At 42.8% G+C, this 24,825-nt stretch overlaps 1 protein-coding gene across 17 annotated transcripts in view; it reads left to right on the forward strand.

Annotated features, from left to right (window-relative positions):
* The window catches only part of NRXN1 (neurexin 1), a 1,556,457-nt gene that overhangs the window by 761,018 nt on the left and 770,614 nt on the right, over positions 1 to 24,825 (forward strand). For all 17 annotated transcript variants that reach the window (XM_086927741.1, XM_086927742.1, XM_086927749.1 and 14 more), the window contains one exon: positions 15,298 to 15,736. In XM_086927741.1, the coding sequence (XP_086783867.1) occupies positions 15,298 to 15,736 (439 nt within the window). The remainder of the gene's footprint in view (positions 1 to 15,297; positions 15,737 to 24,825) is intronic.

Below are 24,825 nucleotides of genomic sequence, written 5' to 3' on the forward strand. Positions count from 1 at the left end.
AGCATCAAGGGATCATGGCTGAAGGTGATCGACGCAGTACCACTTGACACCGCTGCATCGATCACCAATGCATCCCGGATTTTCGTACCTGTGCGGCACGCTTTCCTGACGCATCACCTTCGAACCGGAACGTCACAAAGAATCAACGCATCACTCCCCATACAGGCCGGATTCAACGCAACTTGTCCTCTGCGTGTCGCGGAACTGTCGCATCACCTCCCCAAGGTCTCAGGAGTGTTGCATCTCTTTGTTTTCCGACTTTGAGGATGTTTGACTTTTGGAACTTCGACGCATCTACAGGTACTTTGGTGAAAAGTCACGCATCCATAGCTTTCTATGGTACAAATACTTGAAACCTTTTGTAAGTCATATTTTTAACTGTGTATTTTGGATTTTTGTCATTTTGGTCTTGATAAAGATACTTTATTTTTCTAAACTGGTGTGGTGTCCTTTTGTGGTGTTTTCACTGTGTTGCTGCTCCTGCCAAGCTACTGAAGGGGTGAGCAGGGGTTATCTAAAAAGTGTATCCCCCTTACCCTGACTAGAAGCAAGGGTCCCTATATGGACAAAGGTTCCTACCTCTGCCAACTATAGAACCCCTTTTCTAACAATAGGGACACTACTTATAGTTACATGACTCCTCACCCCTGTAACACTTATGGGAGAGCTTGGGGGTACCTGGTAAACTATAATAATGTAGATTGTCACTTTTTAATGCCCCTGCCACCAAAGTGGCACTTGCAGTGAATTTACTTTTTAAAAGCAGTGCTGCAACTCAAGGATGCTTTTAAAATTACCCCAGGCTCTCATCAATGCAGACATGCAAGTGCAAAAGAAGGCTGCTGGCCTCTAACCTGCCAGACCCTATTATATATGTGGGATTTATAGGTAGTTTTCATCCCCTTGCCCTATTATCTACTAGACGCTTATAAGGTAGGTCAAGCCAATTATAAATGTTGAGCATAGTATCGGCCCTAGGCCTGACTACCAGGGCTCAGGGCACAGTCCAAGTCAGCTACCATTAGTACCAGTCAGCTCACAAAAATTGGGGGTGAATAGGTTAAAAGGGTGATTACTAACAAGCACATATTAGTCCCCCATCTCAAAAAGAAAAACATTACAGCAGCCATGACATTAAAGTCTCGTTGACAGACATTTCCTAAGCATTCAGCCTTTCCTATCAATTTCCAAAGAACGTTTTAAAAAAGGATATCATTAAAATAACCTATAATAACAAAGAGAGAGTACCAAACAAAAAATCAGCTTTACAATTTGTTAAACTTCAGTCTTGTACACTAGGTGTAAAGGACTAAAGGACTGTAGGTGTAAACCTCATGGTCTGGAAGCATGGTATCAACACACAACAGCACAGTCATTCACAGTCATGGTACCCAGGATTCTGACAGAAAGGCAAAGGTGTAGTTGGTAGGGCATAAAAATGCCAGCTTTCTAAAAGTCGCGCACAAAAGGAGTTAGGTCCTTAGTGGGGCTGAGAGAGGGCTGGACCGTTATACAATATATATACCAAAAAATGCCCCTTCTCACTTTACTTACAATGTGAGTATTAAAGTGGCCGACTAAACAACTTCATTGAATCCGGTCTGGTATATTTATTTATACTAACCCTGGGCGTAGTGGGCGTAGTGGGGCTTCGCGGAGATACGTGAAGTGGGCGAGAAACTACGCCCACCTCCGCACTCCGCGTAGCCCCACTATGCACCGCATGCCTCCCTCCCGCCCTCCCTAAATACTTTAAATTAAAAGTGTAAAAGACTTAAAAGGCACTTACCTTGCCCGCCGCTGCCCGCCGCGTCCCCGGGGCTCGCTATCTTCATGGCTTCCGTCTCGTGTACTAATGCGCATGCGCGGGCGGCCGCGCATGCGCATTTCTCGTGAGAAATACGCATGCGCGGCCGCCCGCGCATGCGCATTAGTACACAAGACGGAAGCCATGAAGATAGCGAGCCCCGGGGACGCTGCGGGCAGCGGCGGGCAAGGTAAGTGCCTTTTAATTCTTTTACACTATTATTTTAAAGTATTTAGGGAGGGAGGGAGGGAGGCAGGTGGCGGCCAGCTACGCTCCGTCTGCGGAGCGTGCGTAGTGCCGGATTCTACGCCTGCTACGCAAAATGCGTAGAAGCCGGCACTACGCACACTCCGTGCACGGAGCGTAGCCGCCCGCCCACCCTTAATTTATACCTTCTACTCATTTGTTTTTTAGAAAAAAGTTTTTCAATTAGCAGGGAAAGATACACATATCAAGAAGTGTTTACATACTCATTGAATTAGCAAAATACATTTCAGTCTAACAAAAAACAATCACATAAACTATATTTACAAACAACTCAAAAATTCAAAAACATCCAACAAAACATAACATTTCATCATTTTGTAATTTGTGCAATTCACTAAATCAATTATTAGATTCCAATTCCTAAACAGAAAAAGATTTCATGACAAGAGCTACAATGTCCAATTCATTCAATAAAGAGGGCACCAAATGCAATGTTCGGCTCTTGATGGATATGCCGACGCGTTTCAGGTTCGGGTCATAATTCCCCAAACCCTCATCAGGGCTCTGTAAGTTATCTGTTGAGGATGCAGAAAAACATCACGTTTTAATGACCCTTCATTATCCCTCATTCCTATAGTATACCGTCTGGGTACAGTGTATATATACCTGTATTCTTCAGTTAATCACCGCTGGTAGCTGCTGTTAAATACTGAAGTTGAAGAGAGGAGCTCAGTATTTAACAGCAGCTACCAGCGGTGATTCACTGAAGAATACAGGTATATATACACTGTACCCAGACGGTATACTGTAGGAATGAGGGATAATGAAGGGTCATTAAAACGTGATGTTTTTCTGCATCCTCAACAGATAACTTACAGAGCCTTGATTAGGGTTTGGGGAATTATGACCCGAACCTGAAACGCGTCGGCATATCCATCAAGAGCCGAACATTGCATTTGGTGCCCTCTTTATTGAATGAATTGGACATTGTAGCTCTTGTCATGAAATCTTTTTCTGTTTAGGAATTGGAATCTAATAATTGATTTAGTGAATTGCACAAATTACAAAATGATGAAATGTTATGTTTTTTTTGATGTTTTTGAATTTTTGAGTTGTTTGTAAATATAGTTTATGTGATTGTTTTTTGTTAGACTGAAATGTATTTTGCTAATTCAATGAGTATATAAACACTTCTTGATATGTGTATCTTTCCCTGCTAATTGAAAAACTTTTTTCTAAAAAACAAATGAGTAGAAGGTATAAATAAATATACCAGACCGGATTCAATGAAGTTGTTTATTTGGCCACTTTAATACTCACATTGTAAGTAAAGTGAGAAGGGGGCATTTTTTGGTATATATAGCTTTCTAAAAGTGGCATTTTCAAAATTGCAACTCAAAATACAACTTTAACTTAAAAGAGGCTTATAGATTAAATGTAAATTGAGTGGAAGCAACAATTCTCTCTCTTTGATCCCAATCAGAAGTTAAGACATATTAGATCTAATAAGGTAACCAGTGTGATTGTATGTGAGAGATAGTTTTACAACAGTGCCAGGACATGTAAAACGTAAACCCATATACCCTCTGTGTTAATACCATGCGCTCTGTTCTAGGGGTAATTAGGGCCTACCATAGGGCTGATTTATACATTTAAAAAAGGAAGTTTAGGCCCGGCAAAAGGTTTATTTTGCCAGGTTGTAAGATCAGTTTATAAGTGCACTAATGGCAAATCTTAGACGTGTTTTGTAGTGCTATTTTAGTGGGTGGCACAATGAGTGTTTCAGACCAACTAGTAACTTTTGGGGCCTCTTTACGTTGTCGGGCGGAAAGTCTCAGCCCGACAGTTGGAATTTCTTTGACTGCATTGGAACCCTACTAAGTTTCATGAAAATTTCCTTACTCCTAGTGATTTCTAGGGACTTTTCTATTAAGGTGTCTAAATCTTGTGTCCATACTCCAAAGAACATGAAACACATTATCAAATGTTACAAATAAGGCTAACCAGTTCGAGTTTATTTGCAAAGTAGTTGCCAAAATCTAGGAACTTTGTTAATTTTCTAGGGGTTCTTTTCTCTGTCTACTATAAGAAAAGAGGTTGTTTTTCAATTCTTGGTAATGTCCCTTAATCTGAAACCTCTACATACTCCATCTTCTTTGATCTGGCATGCAAGTGGCACACTGCAGGGGGAAAATAACAATGGAGGCATCTGGCCAGAGGCTTTGATAGAAAGCACCAGACAAGACATCCATCACCCACACAGTCACAGTCTGTTTTGTAAAATGTAATGTAACCCAAGATAAAAAATACTGGTCCATTAAAGAGTGATCAAAGAACCCAAGACAAAAAGTGCCAATCCAACTGCCAATCAGCAAAAGACCATCCAATTTAGCATATTCATTCAGAACGTTCTTGTTTTTATTCTTAAAATAAGAAATCCAGTTTACTCTCATGCATCTTGTCATAGTTTGTTTACCCTCCCCTATAACACAGACCCACGTTTCTTGTGATTAGCTTCATGCAGAAATGCCTGTCACCTTTTGCCTGAATTTTTAGCAACTTTTTTCTTTTTTTTAAACAAATGCAGACTGTTTTACCCAAAGACACACAGGAGGTGTTTCAAAAATGTAAATGAAAGTTTTCTTTTCATTTTTTTAAGAGTAGATAGTGGTCTATGGGGCTACTGCCTGCTCTTAAAAATTGTGTTTGCATACATCCACAAAGGGGAAGGGGTCCCTTGGAGATCCCTTTCCATTTGCTAATGGGTAACCAAAAACTTGAAGTTAGTGGTAAAATGCAAATGTTTTGTGACCATATTCTGTTGCAAAACATTCATACACACCCTTGCGATTCGGTATTAGGGAGGGACACCCTTAACTGGCCCCTTTCTAATGCTGAATCATAAAATCCAAATTGCGATTCAGTAACAAGTTACCAAATCGCAATTTGGGCTTTGTACATCCCAAAATGCATTTTTCGTGTCACAGGGTCATTTGCGATAGGAAAATTGCTCTCTACATGTGGCCCTTTATTCTTTAGGGTGGGCAGCAGGGGTGTAGATTTCCTTAGTACTGCAGGTGCAGTACCACCAGGTCCTATTGATTTTGGATACCCTGTGAACTCTAACTATACTTATCTTGTACCACCCCAAAAAAGGATAGGGCACCTGTTAGAAATGGGGGTCTCTAGATGGCAAAGATAGGTACCTATGTCCAAATAGGGACCCTTGCTTCTAGTCAGGGTAAGTTATATACACACTTTAGATAACCCCTGCTCATCCCCTGGTTAGTTTGGCACGAGCAGAAAGATTTATCCCAAAGGCAATGTGTAAAGTATTTGAACTCAGAACACATAGTTATACAGTGATAACACCAGAGATGGACACCACACCAGTTTAGAAAAAAATAGGTATCTTTATCTAAACTCAATAAGACCAAAACAACAAAAATCCGACATATATGTAATAAGAATATAACTTTTCAAAGGTTTAAAACAACTGGGTCCATAGAAAACTATGGATGCGTGATTTCTCACAAAGTACCTGTTGATGCGTCATAATTCACAAGGCAAAACAGCTGCAGAGATGGGAAGCGTCAAAAAAACAAAAAGATAGGTCAGTTCCTGAGACCATGGGGAGGTGATGCAACAGTTCTGCTGCAACCAGGAAAGGTTAAACTTTGAATCCAGTCTGTAGGGGGAAGTGATGCGCCTATTCTGAGATAGTTCTGATCCACAATTGATGTGCCTAGAAAATGTGCCACACAGGTACAATGCGGGGAAATCTGGGATGCATCTGCGGCGAGTGACGCTGCATTGGTTTCTTCACCCGCGATCCCTCCATGCATTGGTTTTTTGCCGTGGCGACAGGCGCTGCATCGGTTTCGGCAGCCGTGCGGCGATGCATGAATCTCGCACACAGCCGCGGGCCGTGGAGGGAGTTACGGTGGGGCAGGGAGGCGGGGAGGGCGAGGGGCAGGGTGGAGAGGGCTAAAAACCGGCATATGGATAATTACAGGTAAGTAAACAATTTAAATAATAAAACGAATTTTGAAGCGAGCACTGCATCGCATTTTGCGATGCAGAGCGCGCTACGAAATTCGTTTTATTATTTACATTGTTTACTTACCTGTAATTATCCATATGCCGGTTTTTAGCCCTCTCCACCCTGCCCCTCCCCCTCCCCGCCTCCCTGCCCCACCGTAACTCCCTCCACGGCCCGCGGCTGCTCGCACAGCAGTGCTGCGTCAGGAAAACTGCCACATGAAGAGCGGTGTGTTGAATTTCTTGTAGTTGCATTGCTTTTCCAGCTCCCAACAGCAGGAACAACCTCCATAAGCCGAACACAGTCACAGGCTCCTCTTGGCAGGTCAGAACTCCCAGCCAGGAAGTTCAGGGGAGCTGGGGGTGTAGTTTTTGTATCTCTTAGACTTCAGATTAGGAGGCAAGCTCTACACACACCCTTGATCTTCCTCAAGCAGGGGGACACTGCACACAACAAAGACCTTGCCGTTTCCATGGCAGAAAAAGCTACTGCAGGCCAACCCCAGCCAGCACACAGCAAAGGGGCAGTACTCCACCAGTTTCTTTTGCTCTTCTCCTTGGCAAAGGTTCATCTTGATTCAAGAAGTAGTCCAAAGTTCTGGGGTCTTAGGTCTAATACTTATACCCCAAAATGACTTTGTTCTCTTTTTGCAAGAGTCTCTGAGCCCTGTCCAAACTAGTACTGTCCTCACTGGTGCAGTATGACCACAGGGGTCACTGTGCCAAATGTGTAGAACACAAGTTTTTTGTTCACTGTTGTCTGAACTATGAATGCTGACTGATTTGTTTGAGTGCATTTTGGGATCTGGTTGTCGAAGAACATTCGAAGCCTTCGTTTTATATAACAACCTTTGGCATTTAAACATATTGGTTTACCTGAAGACGATAAAAAGCTAAGGAAAATATGCTATATTTCAATCGTACCTTTGATAACGCAGCGATCGCATAGAATCATGACGAAATAAATGCAGAGCTAACCCTCATTAGGAGCTTCTAATAATGACAACTATTTTATTATTTCTGTTCCCGTGTGAATTGTTACATCCTGCAGTGTAAAGTTATGCAGAGAGAATGCGAACAACACTAGTTTTTTGCAAAGAGCGAGCGACCCATTTCTTCTTGTTCAGTTGGCAGGTTTTTCTATAACGTTTTATATAAAAAAAAAAACATACAGGTCTTTTTTTGTCTGTTTACACTCAGCACACTTCCTGAGCAGAATTCTGTGTTGTGATAATAGAAAAGGCGGGGCGATAATAAATGCAGCAGTTCCACTGTTCTATATGTGACCATCATTAGCATTTCAGTGCGAGCCAAGCCTTCAGGGAATGGTCTTTGAAAAGGGTGTATAACACCATCCTGTAACCACATATGTGTTATGAATGTGGGAAGGCCTGGTAATGGTAGTAAAAAGAAGTAAAAAGAAGTAAAAAAAACAACGAGAAACCTGCATCCCTCCACCCTGCATGTATCACACTGCAGTGTCGAATGGGGCATTTTTTGATTAGGGGTTAATAATATTATGGACAGAAATAATCATAGCTGAATGAGGCTGAAAAGAGAGGGCTTTAAAGAGGAACATTCGCCACAGTGGCAAGCAATGCCAGTGAAAGCAGTCGTGGTGCCTCATTCTTTACAAAAGAACAAAATTCTGGAAGTGAACCAAGGAAGAAATTGCCAATTAGAGGGGTAGCACAACACACGAGTAATGCGGTCTCTTGATTTAGTGTTAGTTTTCAAGCAGGTCCTGCTGAAGGTGCGCGCACAGTTCCTACAATGGAAATGTATCTTAAAACGGTGATATATTCAAGAAAAAGGTAGACAGAAGATAACTGAAGGGGCCTCCCTCTGACGTATGTGAAAGGACCCTATAACACACCTTGGCATATTTGAAGGGCAAAGATGACCAGGGGGCGGGGCAAGGCTAATGGAATTATGTGATTTCGAGGCTGCAGTGTTTTTCGCATAGTAAGTGATTTGTCACATATACCACATAATACTTCATCTACTGCATAAACTGCAGACAGATTTTAACAAATAAAAATGTTTTGAGCTTGAACAGATCAAGTTACTTAAAACTCTGTGACATGTATTGCTGCAGATGTTGACTGGTCTTCTTTCCATTGCCTTTTGTAGCATGTGGTACTAATGGAATGATACCTTTGCCCAGACATTGTTAACCTGTTTACACATGACAAAATAATGAAGTAATGCTCAGAAAAAGTTTTGCATTATGCCAACTAATTCATCTTTTTTTTTTGCCACCCAATTTCAAATGAGCTCACAATTAGTTTCTCCCCTGCTGCATAATTCCAGTGCCCCCCCCCCCCCTCATCCCTCCCAAGGAACATGAAATCACCCTCACGCTGTAGGGAATGCAGGCCTTGCTCTCTCCTGAAACATAACGAAGCAACTCCAGAATAACTCTTTAATCACTTCTATCTTCACACAAATGTAGCTGTCTTTGTCAGAAAATGTGTGAATCTTTCTGCTCCTCCAGCTCTTATTTCGTCGCAATAAAACATTGAACATTATTTAAGATTAGACCGAGGGCCACAAAGAGATGTGTAGGAAACATGTCTGCTACCTACTTTTGGGTCCAAAATATAGCACTTTGTTAGATCATAAAAGCTAATTTATCTAGGTGGCCCATTGCACTTAGAAGGGGGCCATGTAATTCGATTTTCAGCAACATGTTTTTTGGCTCAAAAGAACTTAGAAGCCTATATATGCCACAACAGAAATCGTTCAGAGGCGTAAGGAAGCTAGAGGTAGGGGGGCTCAGGCCAGGGATTTGCTAGTACCAGAGGGGGCCCCTGGAGCTCGCCCTGCGCGCACCGCAGGGGCAGCGGGGGCTTTTGTTACGCCACTGCAGTCATTCTTTGTACATGAAAAAGGCAAACTCTTTCTCTTTTTTACCCAGCATAGTAGTAAAATCAGTGAATCATAAACTAGGCCATGCCTTCTATTCATCCGAGTGGCATGGGAGCCATGAAATACCCATTCAAGCAAGGAAGATCGGCTCTGCAGCCCCTTCTTGGTAATAAAATGCAGCCATAATTAGGGAAAATAGGCCCGTCACAGTCCCAGGGCCTGGTGCCAATGCACCTGCTGCACTAATGGTAGCTACACCCAGCCCCCACTATATACATAAAGTGTCATTTTTTACTGCAAATAATTAGTCGTCTACTACAGGAGAGCTGACTGCTTCTGCAGAGCCGTGAGCTGCTTTAAAAGTACAGTAGAAGGAAAGGCCTTTTTCGCTGAGCCATTTTTCTGCGAATTGCCACTTACAGCATATCAGGTGCTAAATGTGCCCAGCTGAAGAGTATCGGATAGTAACTTTTATTTTAATTAAATCCCAGTTCACTGGCAACTTTACTCATTAAAATTACAGGGTACATAAAATTATATTGTAAACAAATGCATCTAATATTCATGGGCTTTCTAATATATTGTTTTATATTGTGGTGTAAATTCAGTAAACCACATGAAAATATATCAGCGCTTAGGAGCTAGAACATTGTTGAATTGTATTATTGCTGTCCTTTTGTTCTTGAAGAAGTCTGAACCCAATCTCAAATTTAAAAAAAAGGGGTTGCAATGTATCTCTGTCATATGTGTTTGCCACCAGGCAAATGTGGCATATACGAGAAATGTTGTTTTTTTGTTGCAAAAGTCCAGACTGCTTTTATGGTAATGCTTTGTCAAACCATTACCACCCATAGGTCACAGACACTCCCTACTACAAATCTCTGTAGTCAAGAATTGTCAACTGTTTATACTCCAAAGGGTACTTCAGATCCCACCAACCATGGAGGGTATCAGATACTTAGCCAAAGCACTTCAGGAATACTGCAATGAATTTTAGCCTCAAAAAAACTATTTAAAAATCAACAAAGGGGCATATTTACAAGCCCCTAGAGCCACCGGAGCGTCTCTTTTTTGACGCTCCAGTGGCGCTGTGTGGCCCATATTTACAAGGCCACGCAAAGCCACCCTGCATGGCTTTTCATGGCCTTGTTACTACGGCTCCTTTAAACAAATCACTGTGCATGAAAGGGTGCAATGGATGTTGCTCTGGGCAGTCCACCAATTGCTTTTTGATGCATCCCCAGATTTGCATGGCTGTGTAGATCTGAGGCAACGCCAAAAACTAACACCATTGAAAAGCAGGCGTTAGAGTGGCCCAACGGAAAAAAATACTTTTATTTCTCCTCATTTTTTAGAAGGAGCAAATTGCCATTAATGATTGTTTATGTGCTGGAATGTGTCCCTTCCTTCACATAAATAATCACATGTGCACCCCAGGTCCTCTGCCTCTGTTAAACACCTCCCTCGAGACGGGCACGGTGCCCAACTCCTTCAAGGAGGCTGTCTTAGTACCCCTGCTGAAAAAGCCCGGAGCTGACCCTGAGGACCTTGCCAACTACCGGCCTACCTCTCTGCTGCTCTACTTATCCAAACTCCTGGAGGCGCACGTCACTAGCTACCTCTCTCAGTTTATCGAGTGCTCCAACTAACTCGAACCCAATCAAGCCGGCTTCAGACCTGCCCAATCCACCAAGACTGTGATCCTGGCAGTATGGACTCTCTAAGGGGCAATGCCGACAAAGGGTCTCCTCAGGCGCTCGTCTTATTGGACCTGTCGGCGGCGTTCGACATGGTGGACAATAACATCCTCCTCCACCGTGTTGAACAGGCTGGCATTCGGGGCCCGGCCTTTGCCTGGATTGAATCTTTCTTGGTGGGCAGAACCTAGGCGGTCCGTCTAGGCCCTTTCATGGCCACTAAGGAACTATCCACCTGGGGAGTGCCCCAGGGATCATCCCTACCCCCTCTGCTATTCAATCTTTATCTCCAACCGCTCATTCATTCTTTCAAGAGGTGGGACATCACCGTCTTCAACTATGCAGACGACTTGCAAATTATTTTTCCCCTCAACACTCCTAATGCAGCCCTTGACTGTCAAGCGGTTATGTTACACATCCAGCAATGGATGAACCTTAACCAGCTCAAGATAAACCCGGGGAAAACAGAGCTAATCCTCCCGGGTAATAGCCCCACTTATTGGGGCCCACAGTTCTGGCCGGTGGAGCTTGGCTCTCCGCCTGTTCCGGTGAAGTCAGCAAAGAGTCTCGGGGTTATCATTGATACAGAGCTCACCCTCAAGCCTCAGGTGGGTGCTGTCGTTTCATCCTGTATGTTTCAACTAAGAAAAATCAGGAAAGTTTCCCATCTCCTTACTCCTGAGGCCCTGATACAAGTTCTGATTGCCCTGGTGCTCTCCCGCCTGGATTTTTCTAACTCTCTGTACCACAGCCTACCCAAATATCTTCTCTACAGGCTCCAAATCATGCAGAACCAGGCGGCTAGACTGGCCTATAAAATCCCGAAATGGCAGTCTGCGAAACCACTACTCCGCAAACTCCATTGGCTGCCGGTCGAACAGAGGGCTGCGTTTAAGATCGGCTGCCTGACATTCAAAGCTGTGTTTGGAACTTCTCCCGCCTTCCTTAAATCCTTAATCACTCCCTACTGTCCAGCACGCAACTTACGGTCCTCTCATCGTCAACTCTTAGCTGCACCCCCAATTAAGCTCAAACAATTTGGTGGCTGCAGATTTGCTCATTTGGCTCCGAAATTCTGGAACCCGCTGTCCCTTTCACTCAAATCTTCCAACTCCCTTCTGGAATTCAGAAAACTCCTGAAGACCAGTCTTTTCACATAGTCTGGCTAGTTCTCCTCCTCCACACCTCTCAGCACCCAATCAGCGCTAGGAAACTTATGGTGACAGAGCGCTATAGAAAATCCCTTTAAAATAAGATAAGATAAGAAAGGTCCTCATGTAATGCAAATGGTGCTTGTGTAAAGCGCTCTGATACCCGATACCTTCAGGTCAAGTTTTCACTATATAAAACTCTGTAAAAGAATTAAAAAAAAACTATTACCAATTTCATGGATTTCTATTTAGCTACAAGAGAAAATAGAACAATGAGTCTGGCTGCTAGGATTCAAACTCCTTACACTGGAATAGCCATTCATTAGAGTTCAGCTAATTTGCCATCCTCCCTGCATATATCGTATTTTATCAGCACAAATGATTTTTTTAAAAAGAAAGTTGCATGAAGATAAATATATGCACATTTCTGAATTCACTTGGGGATTATTGCCACAATAGAAAAGAGATAGCCTGCCTGTGCCTTGTCAGGAGGATAACATACAGAAACCGCTGTACCCAACTGACAAGTCTTTGCGGTTTGAAATACATGATAGAATCCTGAGATCAAGTTGACAGTAAATGTTACAGACTAATATAAGAGGCTATTTTGAGGCACGCATACACCTAGTTTTAGAAACTGGCACGTGCTACCAGAAGTGCATCCCTTGGTACTTTTTCTAAGCTTCACTCATGTAGTATTTATAATCTATGCACTTTGAACAATATTCCAATGAGAGGACTGCACTGTATGCTTTTTGAGGATTTACAATTCAACAATTCTGGTCTGATTCACAAAGTATGTTATGCTAGTGGTTGTGCGTTACTCATTTCTTACATGTAAATTACTTAAGGATACCTCGGCTTGGTTGGATAAGTATGTGCTGGGAGCAGTTGTGTCTTACTGTAGGCTTCAGAGTGATTTACTTAAGAATTTCCAGGAGGAAGAGCTGCATTTAGCGGAAAATGTTTTCTGAGTCACACAATCTTTTTCCCATGAGCAAGCACGTCTTACTCCTTGTCATAGTTTGTGCTGAAAGGTCATGTTGTAATTAAAATTTCAATAGGGGTCAAAGGTGCAGGAGGTATGCAGCTCTTAGGTGCAGTTGGAAATGGTGATGGTTACAATATTTAAAAGCTTGTAACATACCACAACATAACAACAGCATTTGACACATTCAAAGGCAGGCTTTCATTGTATGAAACAGGGAATTTTCCATACCAAGGAGGGAATTCCTTTTTTTCCTGCAACATTATCCCTTTACAGAACAAAAACATATCAAATCCAGCCTCAATGCTGGGCAACGAATGGATACACTCTACATTTTTCTCTTCCTTGTGCATGGTTTTGTAGGGGCCAGGTATGATCTCTCACTCACTCTAGTCTTCTACTCTATAGCCTTTTTATTGTTCAGTAGCATACAGCAAATCTGCATTGTAAGTATATGGTACCAAGATACTGTAGGCAATTTATAGTTTACCAGAAATATTGTATCCTAAATATAAAATGCATACCAAATGGAACAACAGTTTTGTAAACAATACTCAGGACCCAGTATTTATACCATATGATATTTTTGTCACTGATATTCTGCCCCACTCCTGCAGGCGGTCAACCACCACTACCATGGATATAGGTCATGCACAGATGGGCATAGGTGCAGGACCTAATGTTTGGTCAGATTCTGCACCAAACCCACATTGGAGGCCAAACACTGATGCACAAATGATTCAAACGCCTGCATTAATAGCTGGGTTTTGGACAAACTCTCCATCCATTCTCAGTGGGTGGTTAACCTTTGCTCTCTACCCTGATTATAGCTAGGGAAGGATTATAAATTGTGATCTGTCAGCTGAGTTGGGGAAGTTTTGGCCACTCCACATTCCGTATGAATGCAGAGATCTGCCAAATTCCGCCAACCACCTCATGGCAGAGTTTTTCCTCTGTGCGGTTAGCCACTGGTAAGTTAGTGAGCACGAGGAAGAATTAGCATCCCCTAGCATGTTTTTCGGGTGAGAGGAGTACACTTGGTGAGATTTTCTCAGTGCGGGCAGTCGAGGGGGTCGTGACCGCAGCCAACGCCAGCAGTGGGAGTAACTGCAGGGCGGTGACGTGGGGAGGGGGAGGGGCAGGTTGGGCGGAAGTAATGTATGGATTACGGAGCTTCCCAGGTAAGTAAGCATTTAAATAAATAAAACTAATTTCGTTGAGTGCACTGCATCCCCAAATGCAATACAGTGCGCACAACACAATTCGTTTTATTTATTTAAATGTTTACTCACCTGTAAAAATCCGTAATCCATACATTACTACCCACACCCTGCCCCTCCCCCTCCCCACGTCACCGCCCTGCAGGTACTCCCACTGCCGGCCGCGGCTGCCTGACCGTTCTCAGTGACAAAGCTGCTGCTCAAGTAGGAAATCTACGTGCGCGGCAGCAAAGAAGCAGCGCCCTCTGCAGCGTCTTGTGGTAGAGTTTGTGCTGATTTTGCTGCATGGAACTCCATGGAATCTTGTGGAGGTTTTTATGTAACTCAGCAGAGTGAAACACCATGAGATCCTCCTACCCCTAATTACAGTATTTGTCTGCTGTATCTCCCCAGCAATGGCCTCTTTTTTTTCTTACTCCCACAATTGTTCAGCCCCCTCCCTGAACTTCACAGAAAATTCAGGAATGGATTTATCAATAATATTACAATCTGAAAGCTCCAAACATAATGTCCTCGTCACTGTAGGGTACCAGGTGGTTTATCTCTTTGTTATTAGAATTACTTTTTGTACAAGTAGTCTACTCTTTTTAATCTCACTCCATTGTAGTTACAAATGCGTCATTCTATGCTGTGATATGATCTTCAGATAAAACCCATTAAATATGTGCAGATCAGATAAAAGCAATTCAAGTACAATCATTTGACATCATTGCAGAAAAACAATTATTTCAGATCTTTTCTTTTTAAATTGACTTCAGATTTAGAATTGTTTTGTTAAGAGAATACACAAGAAGGACATAGAGCTCTCAATATAAATTAATTTTCAACATCCAACATATTTTTCCCTTTCCCCATGCTCTGTAATTGATAGGATTGACGTATGCTGAAAATTAAGCTGTCTACAGGAACTTTGTTACACTTCAAAAATTGACCTTGATACATATGTGAAAGATTGTGAGCAATTTTACACTGGTACGTCGTAAATGGCTCAGATAGCAGGAAACCTAATACCTTCGATCAGCAGAGAGGAGAGAGTGAAATGCAGGCTTTCGAGATATCAAATACAGTACACAGTGAAGCGGATGTGAGAGTGATGGACATTAAGTGTGACTGTGTCATATTATACCAATGAGCTTCAATAAGAGAGTGGCATTTGGTGTTTGAACTCATATCAAATGAAACCTAAATCTGTGAAGATGAGCACAAAAAGAAAATGCAGTAAACACTAAGTTCAAGAAATCCATTGACAAACATGCAATTTCTGTTCCAGCTAATTTAGAGCTACTGTATTAAAATACATTTGTTTTATTTGCAGGTTGTGTACAAAAACAATGATGTCAGGCTGGAGCTGTCTCGACTTGCAAAGCAGGGAGATGCCAAGATGAAGGTCCATGGTGTTGTTGCATTCAAATGTGAGAATGTGGCAACTCTGGATCCAATCACATTTGAGACCCCTGAATCCTTCATTTCATTGCCAAAGTGGAATGCCAAGAAAACTGGCTCGATATCCTTTGATTTCCGTACCACAGAGCCAAATGGACTGATACTGTTTAGCCATGGCAAGCCAAGGCGCCAGAGAGATGCCAAGCACCCGCAAATGGTCAAGGTGGACTTTTTTGCCATAGAGATGCTTGATGGTCACCTCTACCTTCTGTTGGACATGGGATCAGGTACAAATAAAATACAGGCGTTGCAGAAGAAGGTGAATGACGGAGATTGGTATCATGTGGACTTTCAAAGAGACGGGCGATCAGGTAATGAACCTATTGAAAAATTAGTAAATTATTGTCTGTTATTTTTTATACTCTCTCTGAGTTCATATCCTTTGTACCCCAATACCATTTCTTTGTGCATAAAACCTCTGGGGACCTTTCTGTAAAAAAATTAGTGTTCTAATAGGTGGTTAAACCTGAAAACTTAAGACAAAAGTCTATAATAGAATGTCTAGTTCATACTTCTGATATCTCAGTATATTTTTTTGTCTGGAGAGGTTAGGAGTAGATTCAACTCAATGTGAAGATATACCAACTACACACAACAAGAACAAGCATTCACCAACGAGCCCTTGAAAAGCTACACAATGATGTCCTTCACTGCCTGTTATTTGTGCGACGTCAAAATCTTCCCTTTATAATCTGCCTGCCAGCAGCACACCGCTTACCTCCCCCTCTGCACCTTCATGACCTGACCTCGCTTAAATGCTAGTCAGTGCTTGGTAATCACTCACCATTCCTTCGTAATTACTTTGCAATTGCCACACGTCTGCTTTATTGCATTATTAATAGAACATCTAAAATACTTACACAATGTTTTCATTAAACTCCAGCTCTTCAATGCTTTCATCAAACTCCACCTCTCCAGTTCTACTCAGTCAGTGAGTTTAAACTTTATTAGATTTTTCTCATAAAAATCATAAAAGTACACACACAAGTGAACATCCCATAAAACAAAGTCTAAGGGCATATAATAAAAATACAACAGCAGAAATAATTACATCTTCATCAATTTCCCTTTAACCGATGAATGTAAACAATGATAAAAAAAAGCATATAATACCAATGGGCCTGTTAATTTTACTTTCAGTCCACCTGATAAAAACCATGATAAAAAGAAGCACACTTTATGTGTTGATAAAAGTTGTAAAAACAGTAAGGCAGGTCTCACCTGTCTGAAGTTCATGGACAACAGGAGAGGCTGTGTATATTTGTGGCGTAAACTGCCAAACATAGGCCAAATCATTATACAATGCAAAGTGTCAGGGATTGGAATATTGTCACAGACACATACTGGCAGATCAAAGTATTTTATCCATCCATCATTAGAGAACATTAAGTGATTGATCTGATTTAACCTAAAATAGGTCAACTGCCTATGATGGTGACTAAAAATGTCCAGGCTCAAGTATAGTTTCATCCCATTCACTGTTTTGATTAGAATGAACTGACTAATTGAACGCTTAGTCTCGGCAAAAGCCTCTCGCTCAACAGCCACCCTGGAGGTAAAGGATGCCATGGGTGTGCATCTCCAGATTTTACAGCCAAAATCACCAATACTGTGGATGGCCCATTTGAACATCATCATATTATTGGTTAACAATGTTTGCCGGTTAAGGTGGGAAACATTTAAAATGCCTAGGTAAGAAAAATGTTCTACCCTAGCGATATGTTGGCCCCGTGCCATGAATGTTTGGATTTTAGTGCTTTTGGGGCAACCATCGTGTCATGGAATTTTTTATAATTAGTCGTAAGATAGAGACTATCCATAAAACTAACAAAATGGTCTAAAAGCCGTTGCAAGCCCCTTGCTGTACATGCAACTAAAACAGCATCATCAGCATATAAAAGGGCAGGCAGCAGGTGACCACCCACACTCAGAACATGTTGCCCCTGTTCAATTAAACTTCAATTACAATACAAATGAGGAGAAAGTGAGCTAGGATGCAACCCTGACGAGCTCCTCCTTTCATACTAAAGTGCTATTTGCACTCCTCATTCGGGCCATACTTCACTGGGACTGTAAGAGCATTGTTCAAATCTTGAAAAAAAGTAATGAGTGCCATCTCGTCCCTCATGGACCTTGGCATTGGCTAGCTCTTAGCTCGATTGACCCTATCAAATGCGAAGCTGAGGTACATGAAGGCCAAATTAATTCAGCCACCCCCGCTTTTACCTGGCTATACTTTGTAATCAACAGATGTAAGTTGAGGTTTTGCTCAGCGGTATCACAGCCTGATCTAAACCCATATTGTATGTCCGACCACATGTTCTGATTATGTGCCCTTGTGGCGAGGTGTTCCAAAAGTACCCAGCCTATAATTTTAACCTCCATGTCCACCAATGAGATGGGTCGGTAGCAGGCAGTATCTTCTCTACTCCCCTTTTTGAACACAGACACGATCACAGATTGCTGCCAACCGGGCAGCAGAGAAACCTGAATGGCATTTAGGTGCTGGTTTAGCAGGGTTGCCCACTAGTCAATTCGATACTTGTGCAGATCTGCAGGTGCCCTCTCAGGTCCAGGAGTCTATACTGAAGGTAAAGACACATCCTCCCCCTGGAAAGTAAACCTCAAGTCCTCCTGAGCACAAGATATGGTTTACCACAAAATAGCCAGTCCACACTTGGGCTGTGATGGTTAAGGCCTGATCTGATAGCTGCTTTGAGCAAAACAGTGGACTATTCAGTGACGTGCAGAAGGTCGTGCTATCCTGGGAGGCACTTGCCATCAATAAGCTCTCCCATACTTCATCTTTTAGATTACTCTTACATTCTTTTCATACCAAGCTCTATGTGACCCGAGCCTTCCTCACCTCTTCCTTATTACAGGGCTCCCTTTGCCGGGTGTCCAGCAGCTTTTTATGAGCCCAGGAGCACTTGTTATCAAACCATTTGCAGTGGGGTGGAGAAGGCACTGACCAGTTCTAGGAATGGCAAACTTAATAAACCCACAAATGCTGGAAAAGCTTCCAAAATACTGACGTCAGTGGATTCTGCATTTAAACAGATTAAAAAATCAGTTTGGCAAGTAATAATAATCTTTATTCAGCTTATAAAAAGATGACCAAAAAGGAAACATCTTAAAATATGTATACATCAGGCATGAACAGATTTCATAAAATCAACCATATGTACATTAAAACAAAGTTTATATTTGAAATCTGTTCATGCCTGATGTATATATATTTTAAGATGTTTCTTTTATGGTCATATTTTTATATGCTGAATAAAGATGATGATTATTATTATTACTTGCCAAACTGCTTTTTTTAACCCGTTTAAATGTCCCCCACGGTCTCCTAATTTCACAGTACCTCCAGCAAATTTTACTACAGGTTAAAGTGTATATCAACAATAAAATCCTTGGTTGATACTTTTATAGCCGCAACACTCAGTGCAAAATTAGCGAAGACTCTTATGGGCTTCAAATATCTCTAGTGGTTCTTAACTTTAAAGCAGATCTTATAAAATTTGAGACACAGAAAAGTGTAAAAACATATGATAACAGTTGTAAAAACAGTAAGGCAACTTGTGTTGGTTTAAATCTAATCTTTCCAAAAAGCCCCTTCAGGAAGTCCCTTCTTGGGTATGAGTAGTGTGGACAGAGGACAAAATGTAAGGTGTCCTGTGGAGACCTTTTGTTGAAGCCACAGGGTCCTTTATGTTCTATGTGTACCATAAAGCCAGAGGGTAAAGCCAATAGGTGATGAAATAAGTTCAGCCTAAAATGTGTAATTATAAATCTGTGAAGTGCACTAGTTATAAGAGATAGATATAGGTCCATGCCCTGTGTTGACTTAACTAAAATGTGTTCTCTAACCATGAGCTTGTTAAGCTCCCTATGTTCACGTTGCGCGTTAACATATTTAAAAAGCAGATCTTGGATAAGCGTTTTTTTCTGTGATCCCACCTCATCAGGATTAATAAACAGGTCTACACACCCTAATGGAGATAGGGTGTTATTTACATATTTTACCTACAGGATTTGTAGCGCATGATCAAGGGAAAGACAGTCCTGGATTACCAGCCTATGAAAACCTGCCTCTTTGTTAGAACAGATCTTCACCCAGCACAATATGGGGTTTAACAGCCACCATGTCAGAAATGTATTTAAACCCCAATTCCTCATGAACAATATGCACAGGGGGGCTGTGAGGGACTTTAAGTAAGCGCCTGAAATATTTATTCTCTTCAATTTGTAATTTGTTTATCACCTTAAATCCCCAAACCTTGCTACCATATAAAACTTTGGAACAGTAAAGGTAGTTATATAACTTTAAAATCGCCCCAGGTGACCAACCACCTAATCTATGAGCAAAGTTAGCAATTGCTCCTGTGGACCTATCAAACCAAGGCACTTCTCTAATAAATGTTTAAAATTCAGGGGCATATTACCAAGCAATAGCTATTGCTTGGTGAGCGTGAAAAAATTATCGCCGAGCTGCGGCGAATTTTATCGCAGATAAACCTTGGTATTACCAAGGTTTATCGCAAATGCAATAAAAATCGGCAATAATGCATGAATATCGCTGAGAAATCAGCGATATTCATGCATTACAGAGCTAATGCTCTTAGCCATGTTATCCACCTCCCATTGGATAACATGGCTAAGAACTGCTCAGGGCAGGTGTTAGCCTTTGGAGATATTTGCGCTTAGCGCGAATATCTCCAAAAGTTGGTATTAGGAGATAGCGATGTTAGCGACTGTTTCCAGTCGCTAACATCTTGGAACGCCCACTTTGCATGTCATTAGTGATAAATATCACTGACATGCAAAGCGGGGCCCAAGATATGTAAATGTAAATGTAAATTGATACTTGTATAGCGCACTACTCACCCGCAAGGGTCTCAAGGCGCTTGTACGAATACCGCTGTGGAACCCATCCTGGCTTTCCCTGTGAGGCGTCCACTCCTGGGCACCCCCAAGGTGGAGGCCAGGCATCCTTAGCGTTTTGGGGGCCGTTGTGGAGATTAAGCAAGCTATTGCCTAGAGTTGCAAAGTGGGACTCTATGATTGGAATAGGCACCGAGGCGAGAATTATCAGGTCCGTGGAATTTTGAGCCCAAGACCCGCTGAGGCGGGGAATTGAACCCTGGTCCCGGGCTAGACCTCTGCATCAGGGTCTGCGGCTCTAATCATTGAGCCACACTTCTCCACGATGGTCGCTATCTCTACTAGCTGTCGCTAACTGGTGTTAACGACTGCTAGGTAATAGGGAGATAATTTTTTTTCCTCTTTCTAGCATTTTAAGCCAAAAAAGCGGAGATAAATCCCCTTGATAATATGCCCCTCAGTTTTCCGTTGAATAAAATGCGCAGGTATGAGAAGGCCGGTACTTTCCCTAAGGTGTGTGTGCCTATTGTGTAATTATGAGGCTTTATGCACTTCTTCACAATTTTCATTATGTATGATTTAGTTAGATTAGGAGACAGATCCATCTTATTTGTGAAAGTCACAAAACAGCTAATAAAAGCTGCAGGCCCTGTGGGGTACGTGCGAGGAGTACAGCATAGTCTGCATAGAGCAGAACAGGGACTGATCTTTTGCCTATCCTCAGGGTGTCTGCTTATAAGGCCATCATTGCAGAGTCAAGACCATTGATATTTAATGTAAACAAAAACGGCACAAATATACAACCCTGTCTGACCACGCTAGAATTGTTAAAATGATCCGTGGTTGTCCCCTCCTGTGTATATCTAACTACTGCCGAGGTATTCGAGTGTAGGGCAATTAGGTTGTTAATTATTGCTGGGTCCAACCGAGTTCTCCCATAAGTGTCCAGAGTTTACAGCGGTTCACTTGGTCAAAGGCCGCAGTGACGTCCATAAACGCTAAATACAATGCCCCTGATTTGGCTAATGCGTATTTAGCAGTGATAAGATGAAGATTGAGGCATTGATCTGCAGTGGATTTACCAGGTCGGAACCCATATTCAACATCTGTTATAATCTGGTTGACCTCTGTCCATTCCGATAAACTGTTTAAAACCACCTGCCCAGAACCTTCACTGTCACATCAATAAGAGTTATTGGGTGATACAATATGGGCTGTCCCTATCTCCTTTCTTAAAGATTGGAACAATGGTGGCAGTGGGCCATGATGCTGGCATTACTGATGCTACTGCTGCATATAAAACCCTCACTAAGAGCTGCACACATACCTCTGTGCTACGTCGGAAGAGGTCTGGCGGGATCCCATCTGGTCCTGGCGCCTCGTTACATGGAGACCCTTGATTCCTATTCTCACCTTGTCCAGAGAGAAGGTAATGGGGTCAGTTTTCTGCTCAGTATTTGGGGCCTGAGGTTGCTCTGTTCGTTGGGGGTGACTGTACAAACCCGCTAAGTGAACCTGCCATTGTTATTCGAATCTTTAAAAAATGGGTTGTTAATGACCCTCCAGAAATGGGTGGAGTCCTTTAGCTCAGATGCCTCTGTTACCTCCTCCCAGGCCTTTGGTTGTAGTTGCCCTTCCGCCCCTTGACAGCTTGCTTATAAATTTTACAGAGGCCGCCACCCGATCCCTGTCTCTCGGCGACTGTTTGAGGGCCAATTTTGAATCTCTGAGGGCCTGAGAGCATGGCCCATCAAAACATCTTGGGGCGTCCGTACTAGGGGAGTGAGCTGGTGCTTTAAGTAAACCATCTGCTAATTGCGCGATAATAATCCACATTTGTAAAGCGCACAATCACCCGTAAGGGTCTCTAGGTGCTGGGGGCTGTCAGGAAGATTAAGCAAGTTATTGCCCTGAGTCACATGGTGCTGGGCTAATCTGCTGCCGGTGCCAGGGATCGAACCGTGATCCCCAGATTCTCTGAGTCAGTCGCCCTAGCTGTGGCGCCACACCACTCCCCCACGATATCATTAAAGACCTCGGCTAGTTTATCCCCTTGCACTTCTGAGTCTAGATATTTCAGAATAACCTGCTTACCTACATTAAAAGGTGAAAATTTAAAAGCAACAGTGTCTACCTTTGCCCAGCGTAATCGCTGATGTTGATCAGTTGCGGAAATCATACTCCCAGTTACTCTGTCTGGTGCTGGGTGATGACGAGGGGCAACAAGTGACATGGTCACCGGACTATGGTCACTAATAAGCTATAATTGATATTAAAAAAGAATATGAACCTTCTCAGTGTAAGAGAAACAAAAATAAAGTCAATAATTGATGAGCAGCCTCTCCCTTTGTAAGTCAGGGACACAGCTATATCTGTCCATATGTCAAGTCCAGTGTGTGAGATAACCCATAGGTGTTTAAAAGGCCACTCAAGTCCCGCCCTTCCTTAGTATGTACCATGTGTGGACCCTCTTTAAGTGTACAGGATGACCAATCACAATGGGTCACCCTTAAGTTAGGACACAGATGACGAATACATTCTCTGAATAAAATCAATTAGAACTGTGACAGACCTACATCATGTATTTGCTCCAGCCGTATATTTAATTCATCAAGGCTAGTCGATCCCTTAGAGTGTGATTTTGCAGTAAAAATAATTAAAAAAAACTAGCCTGTAGGTGTTATTTAGGAGTGTAAGTCCTTGGGCGACATCCAAATCCCATGACAGGGTCTTCCACCTACCGTAAATTCTCAGGTCTATAAACATTAGGGCCCCCTTGCTCTCCCAGAACCCGAACTTAATGCTGGGCAGAAGAAAGTTTTATAACCTTCAATGGAGGCATATTATACGGAAATCTCTAAAAGAATGGAGCCAATGCTTGTCCATAAACTTGCTGGTTAAACCCGCTACATTCCATTAGATTATTTTTAGATCGCCCGCTATACGTCCCTCCTGGGAGGCAACGGGTGGGGCGATAATACGGGCGATGGTAGCCCTCTCTCTGCTATGTAGTCCCAACTGTGATTGATCCATGCACTCATGGGGGGTTTGCGTTATTATCCCTGAATTGGTCAGCTCCATCACACCTGATGTACCATTGGTTTCAGTCTGGATGTCAATAGCTCTGCCCGAACCCCGCCCCCCCTTCTTGTAGTCAATCGATTTCATTCAGGTCCCTCAATGGTGCAAATGCATTTCTTAAATTCAAGGGTCTCTCGCCCAGGATAAAGCCTTCCTCCTGTCCTGTCCTGCAAAACATTGGGGCGATTTTAAGCTAAATGGTGGCATATAAAAGAAACCCAGGGGTAATGGTTTGATCCCTGATTCTGCTGAGAATAATTGCAAGGAGGGAAACAGGATCTTGTGGACTAATTCAGGATGCCTAAGCATGACAATCACGCTGTCCCTTGAGAATGCTTTGATAGTCCTGCCAATCCATGAAACCCTCCTGGCCATCAAAATATGCCTGTGCTCGGCAATATTAAACCCAGCATGTTTACATAGCCAATGGGTCACTTTATTGATTAACTGGGTGGTGGACTAATCCTTTGCACTGTTAAGTCCTGGAAGACCAGCCAGGAACACTGTATAAGAGGAGCTTGGTGGTGGGAGGTCTATGACTGATAAGTCTCGGGTATTAGGGGCAGCTAGAGTAACCCTCCTGAATGGCTGCTATTGCAATTGGTGATCCTTTTGGTCACCCCTGTGAGGCGACTCACTATTATAGGTAACCAGCGGCCCACGCATATTAACCCTGGCTCCGTGACCTGAGCCACAGGCCTTGATGCACTAGGAGTAATTTGAGGGATCTGGGTTTCGGTATGCGTCTCTAGCTGTGGAAATATTGGGGGAATTATTTGTTGAACCTCCTGATTATTGGGTACTGTGTTGTTTGTGCCCCTATTACATGTGGTCTGCTCAACTGTGGTGGTAATGAGACTTGTGCCAGGGTTAGAGCCTCCTGCAATGTCCACAACCTCATCTTGACCTTGGCCTTGTCCCAAAGCATCCTCTGCTGTTTTTTCAGCCTCCTCGAACACGCAGCACTCCCTGAATGGCGCAACAGCCCCTACTTTTTATAGAGAGAGACGCTTCTCAGCGCTGTCTATCTCTTTGGTAATTGCCCCCACTGTTTTACCAAAAACGATTGTTCCCTTGATTAAGTCCTATGGGGAACACAGGGGGGGGTCCCTTTCCACTTCCCTATGGTGTAATTAAACAGTCACCATAATGGACCCACCTCAGTAAAAGTCAAAATTTCTTTGAGGAGCTTTGGGAGAGGGGTAACGAAGAAGAAAGTACTCACAGAAGCTTGTTCAATCATCACTATCCTGCAGTCATCCATCACCAGCCCTAGGTTGCTTCCTTGACCCTCTATCACCGTGCTGAAGTACAAAAGAATTCCACCGCTCCAGCCCAAGTTAGCGTAGATGATAATACTGTCCAAATAGGAGAGTGAGCCTGACCCAGCCTCACACAGCCACGGACGGGTGCAGACGGGCCCGCCCTTGGC

This window comes from Lissotriton vulgaris, chromosome 6 (genome assembly GCF_964263255.1).
Source record: "Lissotriton vulgaris chromosome 6, aLisVul1.2, whole genome shotgun sequence".
In the NCBI taxonomy this organism is placed as follows: domain Eukaryota; kingdom Metazoa; phylum Chordata; class Amphibia; order Caudata; family Salamandridae; genus Lissotriton; species Lissotriton vulgaris.